At 38.2% G+C, this 21,098-nt stretch overlaps 1 protein-coding gene across 1 annotated transcript in view; it reads right to left on the bottom strand.

Moving 5' to 3' along the window:
• Positions 1-21,098, bottom strand: part of LRRC1 (leucine rich repeat containing 1) — a 59,040-nt gene that overhangs the window by 5,776 nt on the left and 32,166 nt on the right. Inside the window, exons 5-10 of the mRNA XM_065730817.1 lie at positions 14,708-14,764; positions 13,025-13,088; positions 12,228-12,302; positions 10,323-10,467; positions 7,714-7,832; positions 6,644-6,727 (exon numbers count right to left, since the gene is read on the bottom strand). Coding sequence (XP_065586889.1) covers positions 6,644-6,727; positions 7,714-7,832; positions 10,323-10,467; positions 12,228-12,302; positions 13,025-13,088; positions 14,708-14,764 — 544 coding nt within the window. The remainder of the gene's footprint in view (positions 1-6,643; positions 6,728-7,713; positions 7,833-10,322; positions 10,468-12,227; positions 12,303-13,024; positions 13,089-14,707; positions 14,765-21,098) is intronic.

Raw genomic sequence — 21,098 nt, 5'->3', positions numbered from 1 at the left:
GAATTCATGAGCAGGAAGAAAAAAAAAAAAACAAAAAACCCACCTCTCTTCCCTTACTCCAAATATTACCACCCAAATATTCAAAGCCTTTTGAAGCTTTATAGTTAGGCAGACTTAAATCTGAACTATTGACAGCAAACCTACTAAAAGGCCTCAGCTGAAAAATTAGGGACTTCTACAGTTTCATACATGTAAGAAAGTTCTTTGCTTACAATGCAGACAACACCTCATTTAACCTTGGTCTTGAAGTCCCCACATCTGGGCTAGAATTTTCTATATATTCTTATTAACTGTCACTTCTGTCTCTGCAAAATCCACAAGTTGGCCCAAAACATTGTTTTAGATTACAGACATACCACAAAAGCTTATCCAGGAGACAAAGTAAAAATGGTCTCAATTTAATCTGTGCTATTTACCAAGCAAAAATGTTAGAAGACAAACAAAATGAACATTCACACCCCACACAACTTCCTTTATATTTCAAATACATTTTAACAGTAGAAAGCAGCCACCTGCTGCTCATGGCTTCTGATTCACAAGCTATTTACAGTGCAAAGTTACAGTACAATATTCTGTTGACAAAACAAAATCTGGGTTGGCTTCCCTTAAATCATCACCCCCTACTATGCAGCTATTTCACAAGAGGATCAGCCTTTCAGTGTCCATATGTACACTAGGAGCAGCAATCTTGTTAGCTATTTTAGCTTGTGAATCAAAGCCCTTAGGAACAAATGCTCAACTCACACTCAAACCTTTTTTAGTACAATACTTGTGTTTAGCACTTGAAAGTAAGTATAGATTCTCAATAATGTGCCTTGATGGATTCACAGAATATGAAGTGCCATACAGAAAAATAGTATGTATGCTGTCTAATTAGTTTATCTCACACAAGGAGCCGTGAAAAGCAAGAGATACAGTTAAGTTAATGTTGATGAGCTGGCAAGTGATGTCCTAACTGTAAGTAGCTTTTGCTTTACAAAGAATGAAGCTTGCATTATTCAGTCTTAGAGCATGAAGGTCCATACAGTTTAGGCAAACGAACAAAGGAAGCCATGCAGCCCTGATGAGACTGGCACTTCTCTACTTGTGACAATGGAAAAATGCAGCAGTGGAACCAGCCAGCCTGAGGCATCATGCATTTAAAGCAGTTTAATGAAAGGTAATAGTAGAACTGTGGACTGAATAATACTTACAAGGTTATCAATTTACCTGACCCATAATTTTCCAAGCGGCTAACAATTAAGAAAATACAAAAGATGTTCAATTTATTTTTCTTTATCCATACTGGACAAGAGCATGCCAACAGATGGAGACAGAACATACATTCTTCAACTCTAAAGAGGGTTAAGAACTTGGAAGCTGCTGCTGGCTTCAGCTACTTTAACTTTGTGCTGTAAGTTAACAGATAGTTGTTCGATGTCTGTTTCATTCAGAGGTAGTGAAGACTTTTTTTTTTTTTAAAGAGAGCAGCTGAGGGGAGATAACAGATACAGAAATCTTTTTATGAAACTTTCAAGAACACAGAGAGCATCTAAAAAGCAGTCAGCATCAGGTGAGATATCACAGAGAAAAGAGACAAGCCAACAGTTAAAAAAAAAAATCTTGATCATTTCATAAAAGACTGCAATCATTCAGCAGTACGGAAAGACATCAGGTCCAACACTTGAAGAAACCTGAACACAAAGTGTTATCACTGAGGCACAGGGCACACACCAAATGACATGCTGAAAGGAAAGCATCACTTTGACCACAATGAAGTAATACAGTACAGGGACTTTTCTGGTTTGGCCATAAGTCATTAATGGACAAAGAACCAGGCACGCTCTGCTCATGCTTTCCCTGGTTTTCATCACATGCTTACAAAAGACCTTGCCAAACCATGATGGAGGCACCACGTACACAGTTTGGACCACAAGCCCATTTAATAGTTAAGCACGTAGTTTATTTTGAGCACAAGACTTCACTTAATGGACAAAAACATGTTTCATTCTAGGAACACAAATAACTATTCTAATGTCTGGAGGCTTAACCAAGCCCTTGCATTCTTCTGTAGTGAACTGGATATCAGGAAAATGTCTCCAGTGAGTTGTGTATGTCTACATCATACACAAATCATCAGAGCACTTCGCTCTGGCCGCTTTAGTATGAGTTATTCACCTCTCCTATCCCACTATCTGCAGAGAATAGTCAGCTCAGACTAAAAACAAAGAATAACAAAAACTTCAGTCAGACTGAATCCAAGATAGAAAATGATTGTTAACATGAAGGGATAATTCTGAGATCATTGATTTTACAGTACCTTAAAGCATGAACGAAACTCATGTTTATTTGCATCTGGAGAGCTTTCTACAACTATAGGCACCACTAAGATTTCTCTAGGTTTCACACAAAACTGCCCTTATGGAGGTGTTGTTCTTCTGCCTCACTCTGATGTTCAACTTCCTTTTTCTGGAGAAACATTAAGACTTGGACAAACATGAAGAACAAGTCAACTTGTCCTGCTAAAACTCCCCCCAACATTCTCATCACAGCCAGTTCTCCACTTTCTTGATATCCACATACTCAGTACCAATTCAGCTTCAACAGTACTCCAGAACTGTTACATCTTAGTATATCACTTCTCTGCTGGTCTTGCTGACAACTCCTCTATTGCATACTGGCTGCTGTTTTGACACTTCCATCAGTTGAATATTTTTTGATCATCTGAATTCTGTTGCACTTTTCTGTTACAATGACCCTTGTGACTGACATTTTTTTTTTCCTAATTGCTGACACCACTGCACTCGAGTTATAGCTTTCCATAGATAAACCCATGAAGAATTTACAGATTCAATCTTCTCTTATATTTGAAATCCTCCTTCCCAAAAGCTTACTTTCCCTCCCTTTCTTGAGCTCAGCTGAGCAGTTACAGCCATTCATCATTGCTGATCAAATCTTAATGACTACTATGACATACCCTCATCTCATTAGCATTCTAAAATCAAATCACAAATTAGAGGTGGGAAACTTAGAAGACCTTCAAGTTACTTCAGTTGAATAGCACCTTCTGATCTCAGCATCTGCAAACTACTCAAAAGATATGCATCAATTTCACTGTTCTTTAACAGTCAGCATCTTTCACACAGGTATAAGAAATGTAAGAAAATACAACCTTGTGATAAGTATTACGATTACTCTTTAGTACATGACTACTTGAGGTCCATCTCTTTTGTTGGCCATCTCCTTTGTTAAGCTTCTAGTATAGCTGTTGGTATCAAGAACTCTCAATAGGCTTATGCAACTCTAAACACAGTTACTATTTTGTTGTAAAACCTCTTTCATGCCATCATAAACCAAAATCTTGTTTGGATTCAGAGCAAAAAAAACTAGAACTTTTCTTGGCCACAGACAAGATGGATTAATTTTTTAATTGCAAGCACAGCAAGTTTAGAGGTGGAAGAAATTGCATAATTCACTACAAATAACACTATCAGCTATTCCTAACTTTACATCAGTTAGGAAAATTTTCTGCAAACTCACTTTAACATTCCCTGCACCACCAGTGAATAATATGAGAGGAGCACAGCAAGAACGTTTCCCTGTCACATGACTCAAGTCAAGTTTTCCTGCATTTTTCCTCAGCATCTTTTTGCCCTTTGTGAGATACAAGCACATACTTCAACAAAAATGAAGGAAAAGGCATAGGAAGTCAAATCCAGAAACCAAAAAGCAGCCCCAACCATTAAAAAAAAAAAGAATATAAAAAGAGCAGTTATCACCCCCCAAAATTTCATCTACTATAGTCATAATTCTCAGCCATAATATATCTCAGAGCTAGGAAGATACATTACCAGATCTCTGCAAGTTGTAGAGACTCATTAATGAAAGCACATGAACTGGAAAACATTCCAAGGAGATTATTTATGTAAGTGCCAAAATCAACACTCCAGTTTCACCAGTGTTTCAGTGCCAGGGTGGGATTTTAATATGAAAGAGTCACCAGGCAGGTCTTTCAGGTTTAAGGAGAAAAACGTTTGTAACTACAAACAGGTTTAGACAAATTCTGTTCTTGCTGAAGTCTGCTTCAGCATTCAATTCACTGTGAGCAATCAAGCTGCAAGATGAGATACTGAAGATGAAATCTGACAGTGACTCAAGCCTTTGTCAGATATTCAGCTGTTTCACATTTTACCTTATATATCCACACCAGATACAGAAGAATCCTTGAACCAGGAAACTTTGAAGGGGTATTACAAGCAAATTCCTCAGTAATCCAAAGTCGAGAAATCTTACACCAAAGGGCAGAGACTGGTTTTTCAAGTGTGCATAGAAGCATTCTGGGAGAGCAATGGTTTGACAGGCTGACTCAAATCCAATCTAATTAAACTGCTAACAAGCAAATGAACAAAAAATCTAGAATTTCTAAGTTATTTCACTAGGTTATATAAGAATCTCATAGCAGGCATACATTCCACCACAACACCAGGTCATTTCTCCCTGCCAACCACAGGGAAACTGATCATTAGCATCTTTGCTGCTATCAGTGCCCCCCTAAGCTACCCCTGTGGATGCTTTGCATAACAGCAAACGGCTCTCATTATACCTCTGTACTCTATTTACACAATATTTTTTTTAGAGCTATGAAATTTCTTTTAGAAGGCAATCTGAAGACTTTGAGGAGAAACTATTAAGTCACACGAAGCAGAGTGTAAAAACATTTGCTCTAATAAGAAGGATACTTAGGTGTGGAGACCTTTAAGGAAAATAAATAGATTTATTTCAAACAAGTGGATGCCAACGAGCCATTTCCTCTGTTTCTCTGTCAAGTTCCCAGCTAAACATCCTCTCCCATTTTATTTCAGGGACTTCCTACAAATCCTCAGCTCATCTCATTTTAGAGAACACTTTTCATTGTCTCATTGCTCACCTTGCTCAAACACAAACTTGCCCCTTACTTTAAGCCTTGTGCAAGTACCTGCTCCCCTTTTTATCCAGCACTGAAGTTTACATACAGTAACAACCTTCACACACATTCTTGTTCTTCACTTCACCTTTGACGTCCTCAACTCCTTCACTAACCAGGCAAAGCTTTCTCCCTCTGTCATTCAATCCCCAATCTAGTCTAGCAAGAGGTGTCCCTGCCTATAGCAGGGGGTTTACAACTAGATGATCTTAAAGGTCCCTTCCAGCCCAAACCATTCTATGACTCTATGATATAATTGACCAAGAAAAGTTTTTAGACACTGTGTAAGCTATTAATGGCCAATCTACTATGTAAGCTATTAATGGCCAATCTGGAACATGCAGCAGTAAAACCTTCCATACTATAGCACTATAGTCTAGTTTAAAGGTAAACTATACATATAATTGCACAAACCTCAAGCACAGATTACACTCACAAAATGCATTAAGGTCTTTTTAAAGACATGGAAAGCTTCTGCTGAATGAGCACAAGATTACACAGTCATTACTTCCCAACCCAGAAACACAGTTCTCCCAAGAACCTGTCTCTTGCTAGCATTTATGCAATTCATCTGGGTACACCCTTGGTAATTTTCTCTTTAGAATGAGTGGCATCTCTATGAAGGAGTCACTGTCCTGCTAGAGGAACCGTAGTACTCCTATCTGTCTCCTTCCTCGCTCACCAAACATACAATTACAAATCAAATCAGGAAAAGAGCCTGTTCTCTGCAGCAAACTCACTGAAGCTCAGACCTTGGCCACTGGAGAACTTCTTGGACAAAAGAGAAACAGTAGTACAAGTGAAATTAATTCTCAATTGCATGCTCAAACCAATCACAAGAGAAAAGATCTCTTTCCAGAATTTAAACTTGTAAGGCCACCATTGTATGTAGCTTCACATCAGAAATTCTACTCCATTCACACCATATATTGTTATAATAGACAACAAGCACTTCAGGGTGCACTTTCAGGAAATGCTTCTTTACTGTGAGAGTGATCAAAGACTAGCATAGCCTGCCCAGAGGATGTGGAATCTCGTGCTTGGAGAACTTCAGAAGAGGACTGGATGTGGTCCTAGGCACCCTAAACTGAGTGTCCCTGCTTGAGCAGGGCTTGGACTACATGGACTCCAAGATCCCTGTCAGCCTCAGTCATCCTGTGATTCTGTGTAGAAGTCCCAGAGATCATAGCCGTAAGGTTTCAGATATCATTGATCCCGCTCACTTCAGTTCCTCATATTTAAAGGTAAAAGTAGTCTGAGATCTCCAGAATTAAGAAGACAGTCAAAACAATAATTTTTCTTAATACAAAACCTTCTTTTCAGCCTTGTTCACAGGACCGAGTCTAGGAAGATTCCTGGCAGAATTTTTGTACTATCTATAGAAAAAACATACCTATGTTTAAATGCGTACACTTAAACAGAACTTTCAGTTTTCAAATAGTGCTTGATCTGGCACCTGCATTGAGAATAACCAGGTATAAGTTGACTAGATCTGTGTCTCGTTAGACTGCAAGCACATTTTGCACTTCCAAGCCACCAAATTGATATATATATTGTTCAGACCTAATGGGCACATTTCCAGTTGTGACCTTTTTGGGAAGAATTTCCAGTGGATCAAAGCCATCTGTTATTTCTTTGAGGAACAAGAAATTAGAATTTTCTATTTAGATAACCTGTTTAAGTTAATTGCACAAGATTTACCTCTTTGGGCAAAGATGTTAATTTGTTTCTATCAGCATTCAAATTGTTCAGCTTCTTTAGTTTTCCAATGCTCTTCGGTAATATCTGTGTCAACAGAAACAAATAAATATGCAAATTAATTCTGTAAATTCAGGAAGACAGAACAAAACTTATCTCAGTTTTAAAACGAATTAAGAGACTGATCCATTCTCAGGATTAATATACAGTTATTCCTGGTTATTACCATGACTTCTGAAGGAGACCCAAGGTTTTATCTTGCAGAAGAAACATGTTGGAATTTCAGTTTCTAACTCTAATTCACTTACAAGTTATCTCTGCACTAAGACAATAGATGTACAACAGCTGTTGAGAGAAGCATGTATGCAGAATGTCCACAGTACCTAAGAGGAGGCTCGTGAGATAGCCAACTGAGAGGCAAGTTTCTCAGCTAGGTGCTATGAACTGACATCTAGAGAAGTGTCTTTCCAAAAGCCTCTTAACCAAGCATCAACCTAACTTAAGAAATGCTCATGCTTATAAACTTTTCCATTTTCAGTTTCAAGTGTCAACATCATGTAAACAGTTTTAAGGAAAGAGAAGAAAATACCTAGTGGGAGGGAGTTTGAAATTTTAATTGACCACATATTGTATTTAGTACCCTGCTGGAGCAGATCAGCAGAGAAAGAAATAGTATGACAGCAATTCTGTAGCAGTTGGAGCTTCAATTCAGTTCCAACAAGTCTGATCCAGATAATGTAAAGCAAAAATTGGCAAAAACACAATGCAGTACAACCTCTACACTAAAAACACAACAAAGTAAATGATATCTGCACTCCAGGTGCTCCAATTCCTTTAGTGATCATGGAAGATTCACGAGTGAATTAGATAACTGCTTAGATCTTTAGAAGGGAGAATTTTTACTACATAAAACTTGATCTTCAGCACCCATTTAACAGGTCAGAAATAAGATGCATTTAAAGAAAGCATGCTACTTAGAAAACAGGGATGATGAGTAGCCTTACAAGCTGAGTCAACACTTCCCAACAAGCCTTTATTCTGCTAGCCAGTTGAGCAGTCAAGACCATACTTACCTGCAGTTGATTTTCTGTTAGAACTAGTTCAGTGAGGCTTTCACAGTCTCCAATTGAATCTGTTAGCTGAATAAGTTTGTTCTGATCAACCTTCAAAATTGACAGCCTCCTCAACTTTCCTAGACAGAGGAACAACATTTTTGTTTGGCTTAGTAACTTTGCTTTAATTATGGAGAATCATTCTGCTGAAAAACTTTTAGAAATTCTCCAACACAAAGACTTTTTTTCCTCAGGTAAGAAAAAAAAAGTCATCAGGTACTGCACTCCATTTGGGCTTTGCAATATTTTTTGCAAGTTTATGTAAAGTGAATATAAAATCAATGACATAATCATATTTCAGTATATTAAACTGTATTAAAACTGTAATCTGAATATTGTCCCATCTCAAGCCAAGAACTAAAAACTATGTGTCTGCTGGAAGGCCTTTAAGCAGGAAAAAAATATTTTTTCCTCAATTATTCAGTGTTATTCATTGAGCATCTACATACATTAAACCATAGTAAGAAAGGTTTACACAAAAGTGACAGCCTAAACCCAAATACAATAAGAGTCTCTGTGCTAACATATAGTCCAGGTAGTCAGACATATGAAATTCAAGTTTATTTTTTAGAACAGAGACAAACTTTCCTGTAGATCTTCTCCCCAGAAAGATCTTCTATGCTGGAATGGTTTTTGATGAACTGTGCAAACTAGAGCTGACCTAGGCAGAGCCCAGGACAGAGAATTCAGGAGACAGCACTAGCAACAGAGACTTTAGTGTCCATCCCCAGATTGTCCAGAATAGTTCCAACAGGCTGATATATCAAACTTGTTGACGATGCTAAACCATGAAGACATGACAGATAGATGGAAAAGCAGCCACCTAAATGGAAACCTGCAGTTCATAAAGGTGACGCACAGAGCTCTGTGCCTGGACAGAATAACCTTGCACACACCTGTACAGGCTGGGAAGAGAACAAAGCCCTGTTGGGAAGGACATGAGGATTACAGTGGACACCAGGTTTAACATGGATTAGCAGCGAGATGAAACCAGATGTACATTAAATGGGCTAAACTTGGGAAATTTCATTCAGCAGATAAAAGAAGTTGCTGCGTTTCATTTACTGGACACTGGTGAGGCCACACCTGTAAAAGCATGCTCAATTTCATGTCCCAAGTCCCTGCTAATTCAAGGAAAACATGGAGAAAGGGGTTGGGGTCCAGTACAAAGCTGCTGCAGCAGCTAGGATGCATGTGAGCTGAGGCTGAGGGAGCCGGCATTGTCTACTCCAACAAAAAGGGCAGCCTAAGAGGCATCAAGGAGTAGCCCACAACTACTTAAAGAACAGCTACAGAGGTGGCAGAGCCAGACAATTCTCTACACTGCTGGTAAGACAGCAATAGCCACAAACTCAAGTGTGGGAGGCCTCAGTGAGACATCAAGAGCAACTTCCTCACTGGGCTGTGATGCTGTACAGAAAAAAGACAGCCCAGGGGTGCTGGAACATTTTTGCATTTATATAAAAAGAACTCAGAAAATGCTACAAGAGGCACGCGCAAACTAGGCTTGGCACAAAATGGCCTGGCCCTTCACAGTCACCTTCCCTAGCAATGGATCTCCATTTCTCAGGATTCTTAAGAGTAGGCAGCTCCTCTTGTTTATCAAATGGAGTTACAGACAAACTTCCCTCTTGCAACCTGCACGGTCTACACCCTTCGAAAAGATGATACATCACTTACGATGTATAAGATCATACTGGCCAGCTCACATCATAAGAAAGGGCTGCTGCAACTCTACCAAAAACACACTACACAACTGTAGGACAATATTCACCCCACACTAAATTTAAGTTCTAAAGAAATATTTATCTTTTCTGAGGCTCACATAGCATATGGAGAGAGCGAGGATGTCTGTCCATTCTTTTCCACTTCCTTATTTAAATTCTTTCTCTGCTACAGGATTGAAAAAAGTCCTGGTAAGGAAAAGGCACACTCTTCCAGCAAGAATCATTACGGAAAAATAGCTGGTGAGTAGTAAAGAAATAATGTCTTGCTAGCTACTTCACAAGGAAAAAAATATTTGCTTTAGAAAGGAAATTTTTCAGCTAGTTTTCAATTCTCATGCACCAGAAAGGTTGTAGTTTGGATCCTCAAGGGTGAAGGCTGAAGCTGGAACAGCCTCCCACTGGGCTCAGTACAGGGCTGACCACATTGTCCATATCAAGACAATTGCACAGAGGATTACAAAAAGGATGACTTTTTTTGTAGCACTACCATCAACCAATCTTACCAAGTGAACCACAGCACATTACAAGCTAGAATTTTACACTGTTGAAGAGTTTTGACCATGACTTAGACTTAGTAGGAATAGTGAGGTTATACTAACTTTTATTTTGTTTTAGTAAATACCAAGCGCAGGCCAAAGAAGAAATAAGAGGTAGTCACTATGTAGACAATTGAAATGCTAAATTAATAGTTATGTATTTCATACTAAGTTAAAAAAAAAAACAACTAAGACAGATAAGACAAGCTCATCTCTTACACAGAAAGAGAAGACTTCAAAAGATATGAAAACAAATGATTTCCAATTTACAGAGCATTCTGAATGGTAATATTCATCCTGTATTTACCAATGCCATCAGGTAAGACTTGAAGTAAATTCTGAGAAACAAGCAAGTCTGTTAAAGAAGTCAGGCCATTAATTTCTTCAGGAAGGCATTCCAATTTATTTTCAGAAACATCCAGACAAAGCAGGTTTTTCAGGTTTCCTACTTCCTGCAACACAAGAAGAAATTTCAGTCACGCTCCAGCATGTCACAAAGCAATTTGAAAAATGTGCTATCACAATGAAATTCCAGAAAGAGAAGCAACTCTCTGTATGATCTCTAAATGCTGAAAAAAAGTATGTAAGTAAATTTTGCATGATAAACCGACCAAGCTGCAGTTTCTTGTTCTTAAATATGACAACTAGTTTAAGTAGCCAGACAAGGTACACTAATCATACCCAGGCAAGCACCAACCAAAACTGAGTAAAAATCTCAAGTAAAGAACGCAAAGCTGTTTTTTCAGAACTGATTATCAACCTCCACATAATTAAGGTCTGCCCCTCCCAGTTAACCTTAGGCAAATTAGGATTAGTCTCTCCTGGCCAGTACAGCAACATGCCATGACATCCAGGGATTTCATATCTTCACATCTCCCAGCTGCAACAAATGAAGAAATAGGAATTGGGAGTGTTGCTCTAGCAAGCATCGTAGAAGTGCCAAGTTATACTGTCATTGTCTACAATTATGATTACTTAATTTTTACAATGATAATCTGACAATTTAGCTTAAAAGTCTGACAGAGAAATACCTTTCTCCCTATCAACCATAACAGCAACCCTCCCTTTCCTCACGTACACATACACCCCTATACATGTTCTACAGTAGCTGAAGCTTCAGTCATTTAAATTGTCTTTGGGAGAACAGAATGATGGGAGGAAGAAGGGAGATGTCCTTTAGTTACACAAATACTGTATTTCCACACAGAGACAGACCTGATCCTAACTCACATGAGCACTCTTTTCTTTTTTTTTCTTTTTTTTTTTTTTTTAAGAAAACGTTTGCCTCTTGAGAGAATCTTTCACTAAACACACACACAGCTTTTATCCTACAAGTTCATCCTTTGGACATCAAATAAAACACACAGTTACAGCCAGCTTCAACAAAAACAGCTGCTGAAGTCAGTCTTGACCTTGTATGAATGATAATCAGTGTTTAAATGCATACACTCAAAAAATTATTAGGCCAAGCCAACAACCAAGTCAACAAAGTCCACTAAACTGTGACCAATTTTCAAGTTACATTGTTGACAGTGAGATCAATACAGCAAATGACAACAAGTTGGACAAGGGACACAGACAGGAAAGCCAGTTTTAACTTGTCTCTAAATACAAAAGAAGGAAAAGAAATCCTTCCACACATTCTAGTCGTTTTTAGGGAAGGGAATTTATAGTGCTGTAAGCTTTAAGTGCTAAGGTCCCTCTTCCATGACTGAAGTCAGATGGGGGATTTGCTTCCATAGATTAAAGTTTCTACTCGTGGCAACAGTTCTATCATTATTCTTCTACCAAATAATGTACCTACATGGAAGATGACAGCAGAAAACAGTGATTCATCTTCAAAACTGTCAAAACTGTGATTTAAATAGATATAAAAGGTGAGGCTTAGAGCATTTGGTTCCCTGATCATCACACCAAGATCATAAAGAGGATGTGTCATCCTACAATCTGAACAATGTGCCTATTAGCAAACAATTCCTTTAACAAAAAGCTTAAAACAAAGTGTCTGACAACATACATGATTATACTTGATAATGTATAATCCCTTAAAGAAGAACTTACTAAAAAAAAAAACCTTAAACATCCAAAGCCAAACCCATGCAAAGTGAAATGAGAAAACAAGTCAATTTTAGATCGTCACCTTTTAGATATTAATGAAAAGGTTTTCTTTTAAAAGCTCCTTCAATATGGTATCACTAAAGTCCATTCTTACCTGAGGTATTTCAGCTAATTGGTTTCCATCCAACCAGAGGTCTTTGAGATTGAAAAGTGCACCAATTGTTTCTGGCTAAAACATAAAAGGTAATGTCAAGTAACACAGGGCACTTAAATAAATGGCCATCCCATAATTACTGTTTGAGTAAAGCAATTCTTACTACAAGCATTGCTTAAAGGTACCACAGTGAAATGCAGCAAGAGTGACCTTCACCATTTGGGAATTCCATCCTAGAAACTGATCATTTAATGTACTATAAGACTTCAGTTGACAGGCACTATCAAATTGCATGCATACTCTTCATCTACTGCAAATCCAAGATTTGACTGAGCCAGCTTAATGAAATGACATACTTTCTGGTATACCTATCTGCCACAATTAAAAACATCACAATTCTTAAGTTTGCCTCAGCATTATCCCAATCCCAATCTGGAAATACAGTTGAGCATGTATCTATGTTCAGCCTTTCCAGTTCTCAACAACTGCTCATGTGTTCATTTCAACTCTTACTGCAAAGTTTCTGCCCCTGCACTCTTTCATTTTCTCCATGGAAAATGCTTGTGGAGTACTCTCATTTTCTGAAGATCTGCAGAAGTTTTTCAGGCAAGATAATGCTACACTGAACAAGATGAAGCAGATATGGGAAGCCCACTGCCAAAATGTATCTGTAAAAACAAAAAGACTCCCACATCCATGTATTTTTCTTTCTTCAATTTTTGATATCACTTGGCCTATTTAAATTAATTACGTGTGAAACAAAAGCAATGTGCACTTTCAGTAGCATGTTCTCTTACCAAGTGATAAAGTTCATTGTTTCCTAAATCAAGTTCTTCCAGACGCTGCAGCTGGGATAGAGATCTATGAGATAAGTCAAAACAAAACCACATCAGACTAAACCAACAGAAACCAAATCTATTTGAATGAGCTCATTTTACTGAAACTCCTATTTCAAATTACTACATTTTGTAAACAGACAATTATTTACTGGGCATAGACTTCTTACAGCAATGTCTTGGTGAAAAACAAAAATAATTTGGTTTCTCAGGATAATTGTATGCTCTTGAAACATAAAACTTAGTATAAGCAATCAGATTATTATCCTTGATTTTAACCATCAGTCCCTGGACTGGACAGTGCCACATAGTTCAGTATAGTTGGTTAGGTTTATTTCAAGGGGTATTTACAGTTATGCAAGCGGATAAAAATTCTACATAGTAGTCACGCGTGACAGTACCTTAAACAGTGCTAATCAAGACTCACTGAATTTCACCCTGACCTATCAATTTCTGGAGAATTTTGGGATGGATGTGAGGATTCAAGCAAGCAGAATCCCAAAAGGATGTAAAAAGTTCTCTGAACATGAACTGATACAATGCGTCATCTTCCTACTTCAAAGGCACTCTAACATAGAACTTTCGCTTACCTTTCCCAAAGCTGCAGTAACACAAAAACCAGAGACTTGTCAGTTACAGTACTGACACTCCAGATTTTCCAGTAGCAATAAAATTGTCAAGATCTATGATAGTTTCTGTCTGACACTGAATGGAGAAACCTAGCTAGCAGTTCGTAACTTCTGATAACTGACATTTCAAGTTCCTTGGGGCTCACAGCTGTAAAGCAATGCAACAGAGGTACTGGGTAGATTCACAGGGGAAAGGGACCCAAGCGTAACTGGGGATCAGATTCTGACTGTAATAGCACATATCTAGTACATTATACACTAGTTCATCTAAACAAACTGAATGGAAGTCATTTGAACTCTTGCAAGAAGCAGACAGGCAGTGAAGACGGGAAACTACTCCACTGCGGATAGAAAGAGCTTCTTCCAAGCAGACAAATCAGTCCCCCAGACTCTAAGATAACTGATTAATCATACAAAGAAAACAAAAAATCACCAACTATTCAGTCACAATGCAGACAGTACAGAAACATCCAGTTTTTCTGTCCCCCTCCTAAACCACTGGGGGGGAGAGAGGAGCAGACTTCAGCCATCAGTAGGTCTAGATTTATATAAAGGATTTGATTTCCAGAGTTTTGAAGCTGAAGTCCCTAACACGAAAGCTGATTTAAATTTTATGAAGGTACATGCACCAATCCAGAGCCAAAAACTATGAGATCCCTCTATGATGCCTGAACACAGGAAATTTCAGCACAAGAATAATTCAGACTACCACTTCCACTGCTGATACATTAGCTTGGTGCATGCGGGAAGAAATGTCTGGTGCTGCTGTTTTTTATACAGAAGAGTTACACCCAGCAAAAACAACCTGAAGAGACTGCAGACTCCAGTAGCTAACCAGTTACAACTACCAAGAATGGATGTAAGTAGGTGTTGTTAAAACAAAGCCGCATCCCATGAAGGTTGTCAACCTGAAACTGGATATTTGTTTCTAGTTGTCATTCTGTTTCAGATGCCAGCACATTTTTAATAAGAACATTTTACACTAACACAATCGAGCATTTTAAATGCCACTTACTCGGGTAAATACGTCAGCAAATTCTCTCTAAGTTCCAGTGAAGCCAGGTTATAAAGACTAAAAGAAACAAAAACACAAAAACAGTGTTTATACAGTTCATAACAAAACTGCTGTGAGCTGTTTTGTTTTTCATTCAATCAGACCATCACGTGAAGCATATGAGGAGAGGAAATCTTTGCTTGCTTCCCTGTAATACTACAAAATATTAAAGCTAGAAAGTAAACAGACAAAACAATTTTCCATCTGTTAAAAAGAAAATTAACAAACAGAGTATATTCACGTGAACTGAATTTACGTATCTGCTTTCAGAACCTGTCACGGGCTACAGAAGTTACAGACCATCAGGTAAACTCATCACTGTTAGAACCACAGCACGCTCATTATCGTAAGTGACATTATGCTTCTAAGCGGCTCACTACTCCATATCCCGGGCTTTTACTAACATCACCATAGCAACATTCAGATTTTTCAGGGGTTTATTTATGACTAAATGGAACACAAGGAGTCGGACATTATTCCAACACTATAATCTGCTCTAATCCTCCAGTGTCCCAGGGAAAAATACAAATCAGATACAGTGACAACAAATGCAACAGAATATGTTCTCTATTGGTGTGCAGGGAGGAGGACAATATCCTATACCTTAAATAATAACTAGATTAAATATATATATATATATTTATTTATATATATATATATATACACATATATAAAATCAAATCCTGTTAAATCCAAGCCTAAAATGTTTGTTTGCATACCTAAGGGAAAACAACAACAAAAACAACAACAACATGTACAAAGGCTACATAAAGCTGCCATTTCTGTTCCCACTTCAAATAATACCAACATACTGAATCACACATGAGCATTAGTTAGTGCCTGTAAAGAGCAACCAATATCTTGAATAAAAAGCTCTGTTTTGTGGCTCCAATGCACCTATAAGAAGCAGGGAAGACAACATAGTCGTTGTAATGAGTTATTAAAGGAGACAGATTTTTCACAGATTGAATTTGGATTATGTCTGAAAAAAAAATACACCTTACTTCAAGCATCAATTTTGCAATGCATTCAGAAAACACAATGAAATTCAGAGGAGCTTTGACTACATTCTGGACAGTCCTCCCCAGCTTATAAATTAAGCAAATGTTACCCAATATGCTCTGCATTCTTCCAGAAGAAATATGGTTAAAACATATCATATGGGTAAAGATATTTTAGTACAAATTATCATAAAAACAATTAAGGATAAGTGAGAGTAACTATTGTCACTCAAAAAACATTTGACAGAAACTAGGTAGTAAGGAAACCATCACTGCAATGACACAACTCTCAGATAAAAATGTTAACATTATAAATATGAGTGAGGATGGGACACAGTATCTGACATCCTTGCATAACCCAAAACACCAAAGGTAGAGAGGGAAGCAATGATGGAGGACCACTTCTCACCAGATCTCATAACATGGGTCTGCTCTCGCTCAGACTGCCACCCATGAACTTAGTTTACAGGTTTCCTATCCAGAAACTTAGCGCAAGATTTGAGGAAAGATTGAAATTTCTCTTCAAGGTCAGTCCCATGATCCACTTTCAACAAGAGAACACAAAAAGGACACGCACTCCACCAAGCTGCACGTAATCTTGTGTTTACAAATCATCTTACCTCTACTTATCCCCCCATCACACTGATGTGTTAACGAGTAAAATGGTGCAATAATCTAATTTCTCTTACATCAGACACCACTTCAGCTGTGGTTAAACAGAAATCTTTGTCAGCAAAACCACGTTAAAAGCAAGAACATGGAAGCCACCTCCGCAGCCTGTCTCATTGTATCATTAACTGGGACAGGTCAGTGAATCGGCTCAGGAAATTGATCCTCCTTAAAAATAACCCAGTGAGAAAGAATAACACGGATCTCTAATCCAGCACACTGTAAATCCCCTTAAACACCTGGGCCAATACAACTGCCTGAAAGGTATAATGAATGCATCAGGACTGCCAGCCATGCCATGAGAAGTGTGCAGGTAGCTGTGGTGCTGGGATACCCACTGAGAGCTGCATTTGCATCCACCTGCTTATTGTGTGCTTCAGAGTGACTGTGGCCAATCCCAGCCCCATATTAGGTTCTCTTATGCCACAATGGGGGTTATGTCTTCACACTTAGTGACACAGCTTTCCAGAAGAGAACTTCTTTATTCTGCAGTTGCTCTTACGCACGGCGTGCTTACAATTACAACTTCACCCTGGAACAAAGCACAGACACCTTCCTCCACCCCTTTAATCTATCCTTTGTACTTCTTCCAGGTTCTCAGGTCCAGCCCAAACACAATATAAACAGACCCCAATAGGCAAAATGAAGTGATGTAAAACAGACACAAAGGCTACTACATTTACATCAGCAAAGCTGGTCGATTAGACTGAAAAAAATTGTGATTAAGGTAGAACTTCCTGAAAAAAAAAAAAGGCCAGAAAAAAATCACGACGCTTAAATCTCTACAAGTTACAGAACTGCTTCCAGCAAACTTATGTTTTGCAATATAAAATGGGACGAAATGATAATGAGCAAATAAAACAGGAGGCAAAAACGGAAAAGGCACGCTGATGTACTGGAACAGCAACTTGATGCATTACAGAGGGAGGATCTCATCTTTCCTTTATATTTACCAAGAGGTTCTTAGTACATTATACATTCCTATTTCGTGGTTTTTAGGGTATGTTAACAGACAGGATTTTTAGCCACTTGCAAGAAAAATCCTATGTTTCTTGCTATTTTTCAAATACACTTTCTTATTTAATAACACACTCTCTGCAGAAAATTATTTGTACCTGAGAAGAGGGGAAAAAATACATGATTTTTCACAACATTCTAATGGAAAGAATTTCCCTCTTTGCCATTAATTTTATGGGTGCACTGTTTAGTAGAGACAGTTTCAGAATCTTTCCCTAGCCCAAATTTTTATCTAAGAGAGAAAAGCGGTCATTGGGGGTTTTTAGTATCATTCTGTAGAGCACAGGAGCAGTCCAGCCTACTTAGGCAGGACATACAGCTCTGCTAGCAGCTGTTCACAGCCACGCTTTGAAATAGAAATACACTGCAGAGCATTGCAGACTGCTCTAGAACAAAGAGACAAGCAGTTCTCACTCCCTGCAAAATCAGAAAATGTTCAAACAAAACACCATTTACATTCTAAAGGGGGAAAAATATGCTGAGTACTTTTCCTTGGTCACTATTATAAGAAGCTACAAAACTTGTAAAAGCATTAATATTGTAACGATTCTCACCACAAGAGCTACCACACACACTGAACGGCGTGCATGCATGTGAAATTATTGAGCACAAGGCAACAGCAAAATCAGAGGATTCAGTATTTGAAATACAACAAAGCTTTCTAGATGATTTTTGCTTTAAAGGTGGGACCAAACAGAATGGAAAGGTATGACATGGCTGAAAATGCCACTTTCAGAACAAACCAGATTTGTTTATTCTGTGCTGGTATTCATCATGACAGCTAGAAGAACAAAGAAATGTGAAAGCAATAATTGAGAATAAAACTGAGAGCAATGAAGCAGACTGTAAACGTTGGAATCATCTTTCCTGAACGCATTTGTCAGAGTTTAAGAGAGAATTTCATAATCCAACGTGCTCTACAGTAAAGGATAGGTCTAGGGAACTTCTCGAATATTCCTCCATGCCAACCTCTGCTCCTCTCAAACAGAGAGAATTCTAGAAGTCACTAACATCTGAATTAAAGTACATTCTTGTTCTTCAAAAGCAAGTTTGTTTTTCTTTATATTAATTGCAAATAATCTACCAGTAGCAATGTCCTAGAAAACAGTAATTTAAAAAGCGAATGACTCTAGATAACAATAACTCACTGAATTAAGCACGCAAACCCATAGTTTCAAAAGGATAAAAATAAAAAAATCCACTAGAGAAAAGACAGACAAGACACAATCCCTAGTATCATCCTCAAGGATGAAACCACAACATTCCGAGTGTATGGCATACATTAAAAGTACAGTGTTTTGATAAGTTATAAAATACAAACCTGAGATGAGTGCTGCTGGTGCTTTAACGTAAGGGACAGTGCTATTATTTTTCTACTTAAGGAAATGGAAAGTCAGCCTTAGGAGTGACAACAGAGAACATCATCAGGCACATTCTACCCCATCCCTCATACGAGGACAGTGAGTGCTCATGCCCTGGCTACAGAAGCAAAGGAAAGAATTGGGAAGTACAGTTACAAGTTTGCTTTGAGAATGAAAAGAAAGAAATATGAGGACTGAAAAGGAGAAAAGTGGAAACCACTTAGGAAAAATAAAGATGGAGAATAAGAGGACTAATATGAAAGGTAAAGGTGCCTAATTAAAAATAATTAAATAAACAGCCTTTTCTTCTATTTCTTTAAGAGAGGTGTCAAGTATTCTGGTCAACAGCATGAGCATACAAGAGAAGTCAGACTTCTCATCTTCTTTTTTTTTGAGCAAATAAGCAACAAGTCAGTCTTTCTCCCTGGCAAGGGTCTTCCAAGACACCAGAGGCTAACTGGTACTCTGATACCAACAAACAAAGCATTTGAAACAAGAGTTGTATTGACATGCATTGCAACCCACCCCTCCTGTCCAAGGGAAACACGTACAGCCCTGTCCCAGGACACAGCAATTATGTGACTCCTCTGACAGGATCCTACCAAGCTACTCCCATCCCACACAGCTTCTGGCTGCAGACTGACAGTTCAGTCAGCACCGCAGGCTTAGTGTTGCCACAGTGCCTAACAATCTGATCCTCGGATGTTTCTGGCATAAGGACACTTTCAACACAACAAAAGTAATGTTAACTACGTGGAGAACAATTGTGCTTCTCAAATTCCCTACGGTTCCACTAACGTATAACCATGAACTCTGCAGCCTACACTCTCCCAGTACGTATTTTACCGCCTTTTTTAAAGACTAAATACTATACACTATACACTTAACTTCACTTATAGCTACTGCTTCAAATAGACGTAATTAGGCAAAATTACCATGAAATAATCTTAAAACTCTTATCCATGGTGTGGTAACTTATTAGTTACTACAGAATTGTAGCTAACTTTTTGTTCTCAAGACAGTTATTTCTCCAAAAACGTCCAGTTTAATTTGAAAGTTTTTTTGTCCTCCTCCAAATGTCAGTTTTAACCAGTCTCCTGCCTCCCTGTTTGGCTCCCCTTCACTTACAGAAACCAGTTCTGGAGTGTGCATGATAAAGGACAGCCCTAATGGTTTTTTGCAAGAAAATCCAGAATAGTTTAAAGAGATCTTAGATCCATATCATGGAATTAGGAAGAGGGTGGGTTTTTTTGTTGGTTTGTTTTTTCAAATTCTTAACTACTGAATCCTATAAATTCCTAGGTGAGCCAGAAACTACAGCAAGAATTATTTTCCTTTATGAAGGCACTCAGCCATTCAAAGCATACTTTCCTCATATATGTGAAGTCCGAATATAAGTGATGTTGAAGTACTGCAAAGTAAGATAACTAGATTTAGCTTTGATGAAACTTATTACATCTCATCAGCACGCTTAAAGGCCATTCATCCAGAAGTCATCCTTAAGACCATTTACCTTCCTTCTTTCTAGAGGCAAAGCAATTTGAAGTAACTTGCAATAGTTAGACACTATTTTCTGCTCAAAATCTTGTATATAAAATACAATGGAAAGGCACAATAGTTTTCTCTTTCCTTAGCAGTCCACCACCAGACATGAGAGGCAGAACAGTTTTCTAGTAAGTACAAACAATGAGAAAACATAAAAGAAAATCCTTGCGTTCCTTATACTCGCCACTTTCTACAGAGCTGGAAAAAGCAGGTACAAGCTTCCTTGGAGAACTGGCTTTATTTGGGCACAAAGGACAGTAAAGATGTTATTTTTTTCATTCTAGGCTCCAACAGGAAAGATACAAAGCCAGAGGAAGTGCATTTGACTCATCAGTTTCTTGTATCAAACTGTCAATACAATTAGCTTGTAAAAAAACTGCAAATCTTCCACTAGGGAAAAAATGGAAGGCTAAACAGCATTAGTATCTTATAAGGCACTAACTGGAGGAAAGACTGGATAGACAACTTAGCACAAGTCACATCCACATTTTCAAAAGGGAGCAAAATACTACAGTTTATGACCAAGAAACTCCCTGAATCCACAACAGAGGTACTCTAAGTTGCTAAGACTGGTTTTCTACATACACTTAGTTTCCAAGTTGCTGGAATCAGCTGTACCCTCCCACACATGCAGCAATAAGCATGGTCCAAAAGACAGGGAAACTGAACTCAGTATGACCTTCAAAAGGGATCAGTAAGAGGCAAGAGAGAGATTTGTAATTACAGCACAGCCTGTTCACTTTTGAATTCACTGTCTTC

This window comes from Cyrtonyx montezumae, unplaced genomic scaffold (genome assembly GCF_038088225.1).
Source record: "Cyrtonyx montezumae isolate F1298 unplaced genomic scaffold, pur_monq_1.0 scaffold_13, whole genome shotgun sequence".
Lineage (NCBI taxonomy): Eukaryota > Metazoa > Chordata > Aves > Galliformes > Odontophoridae > Cyrtonyx > Cyrtonyx montezumae.
The sequence above is the reverse complement of the archived record's forward strand: the minus strand, read 5'-3'. Positions and strand labels throughout refer to the sequence as shown.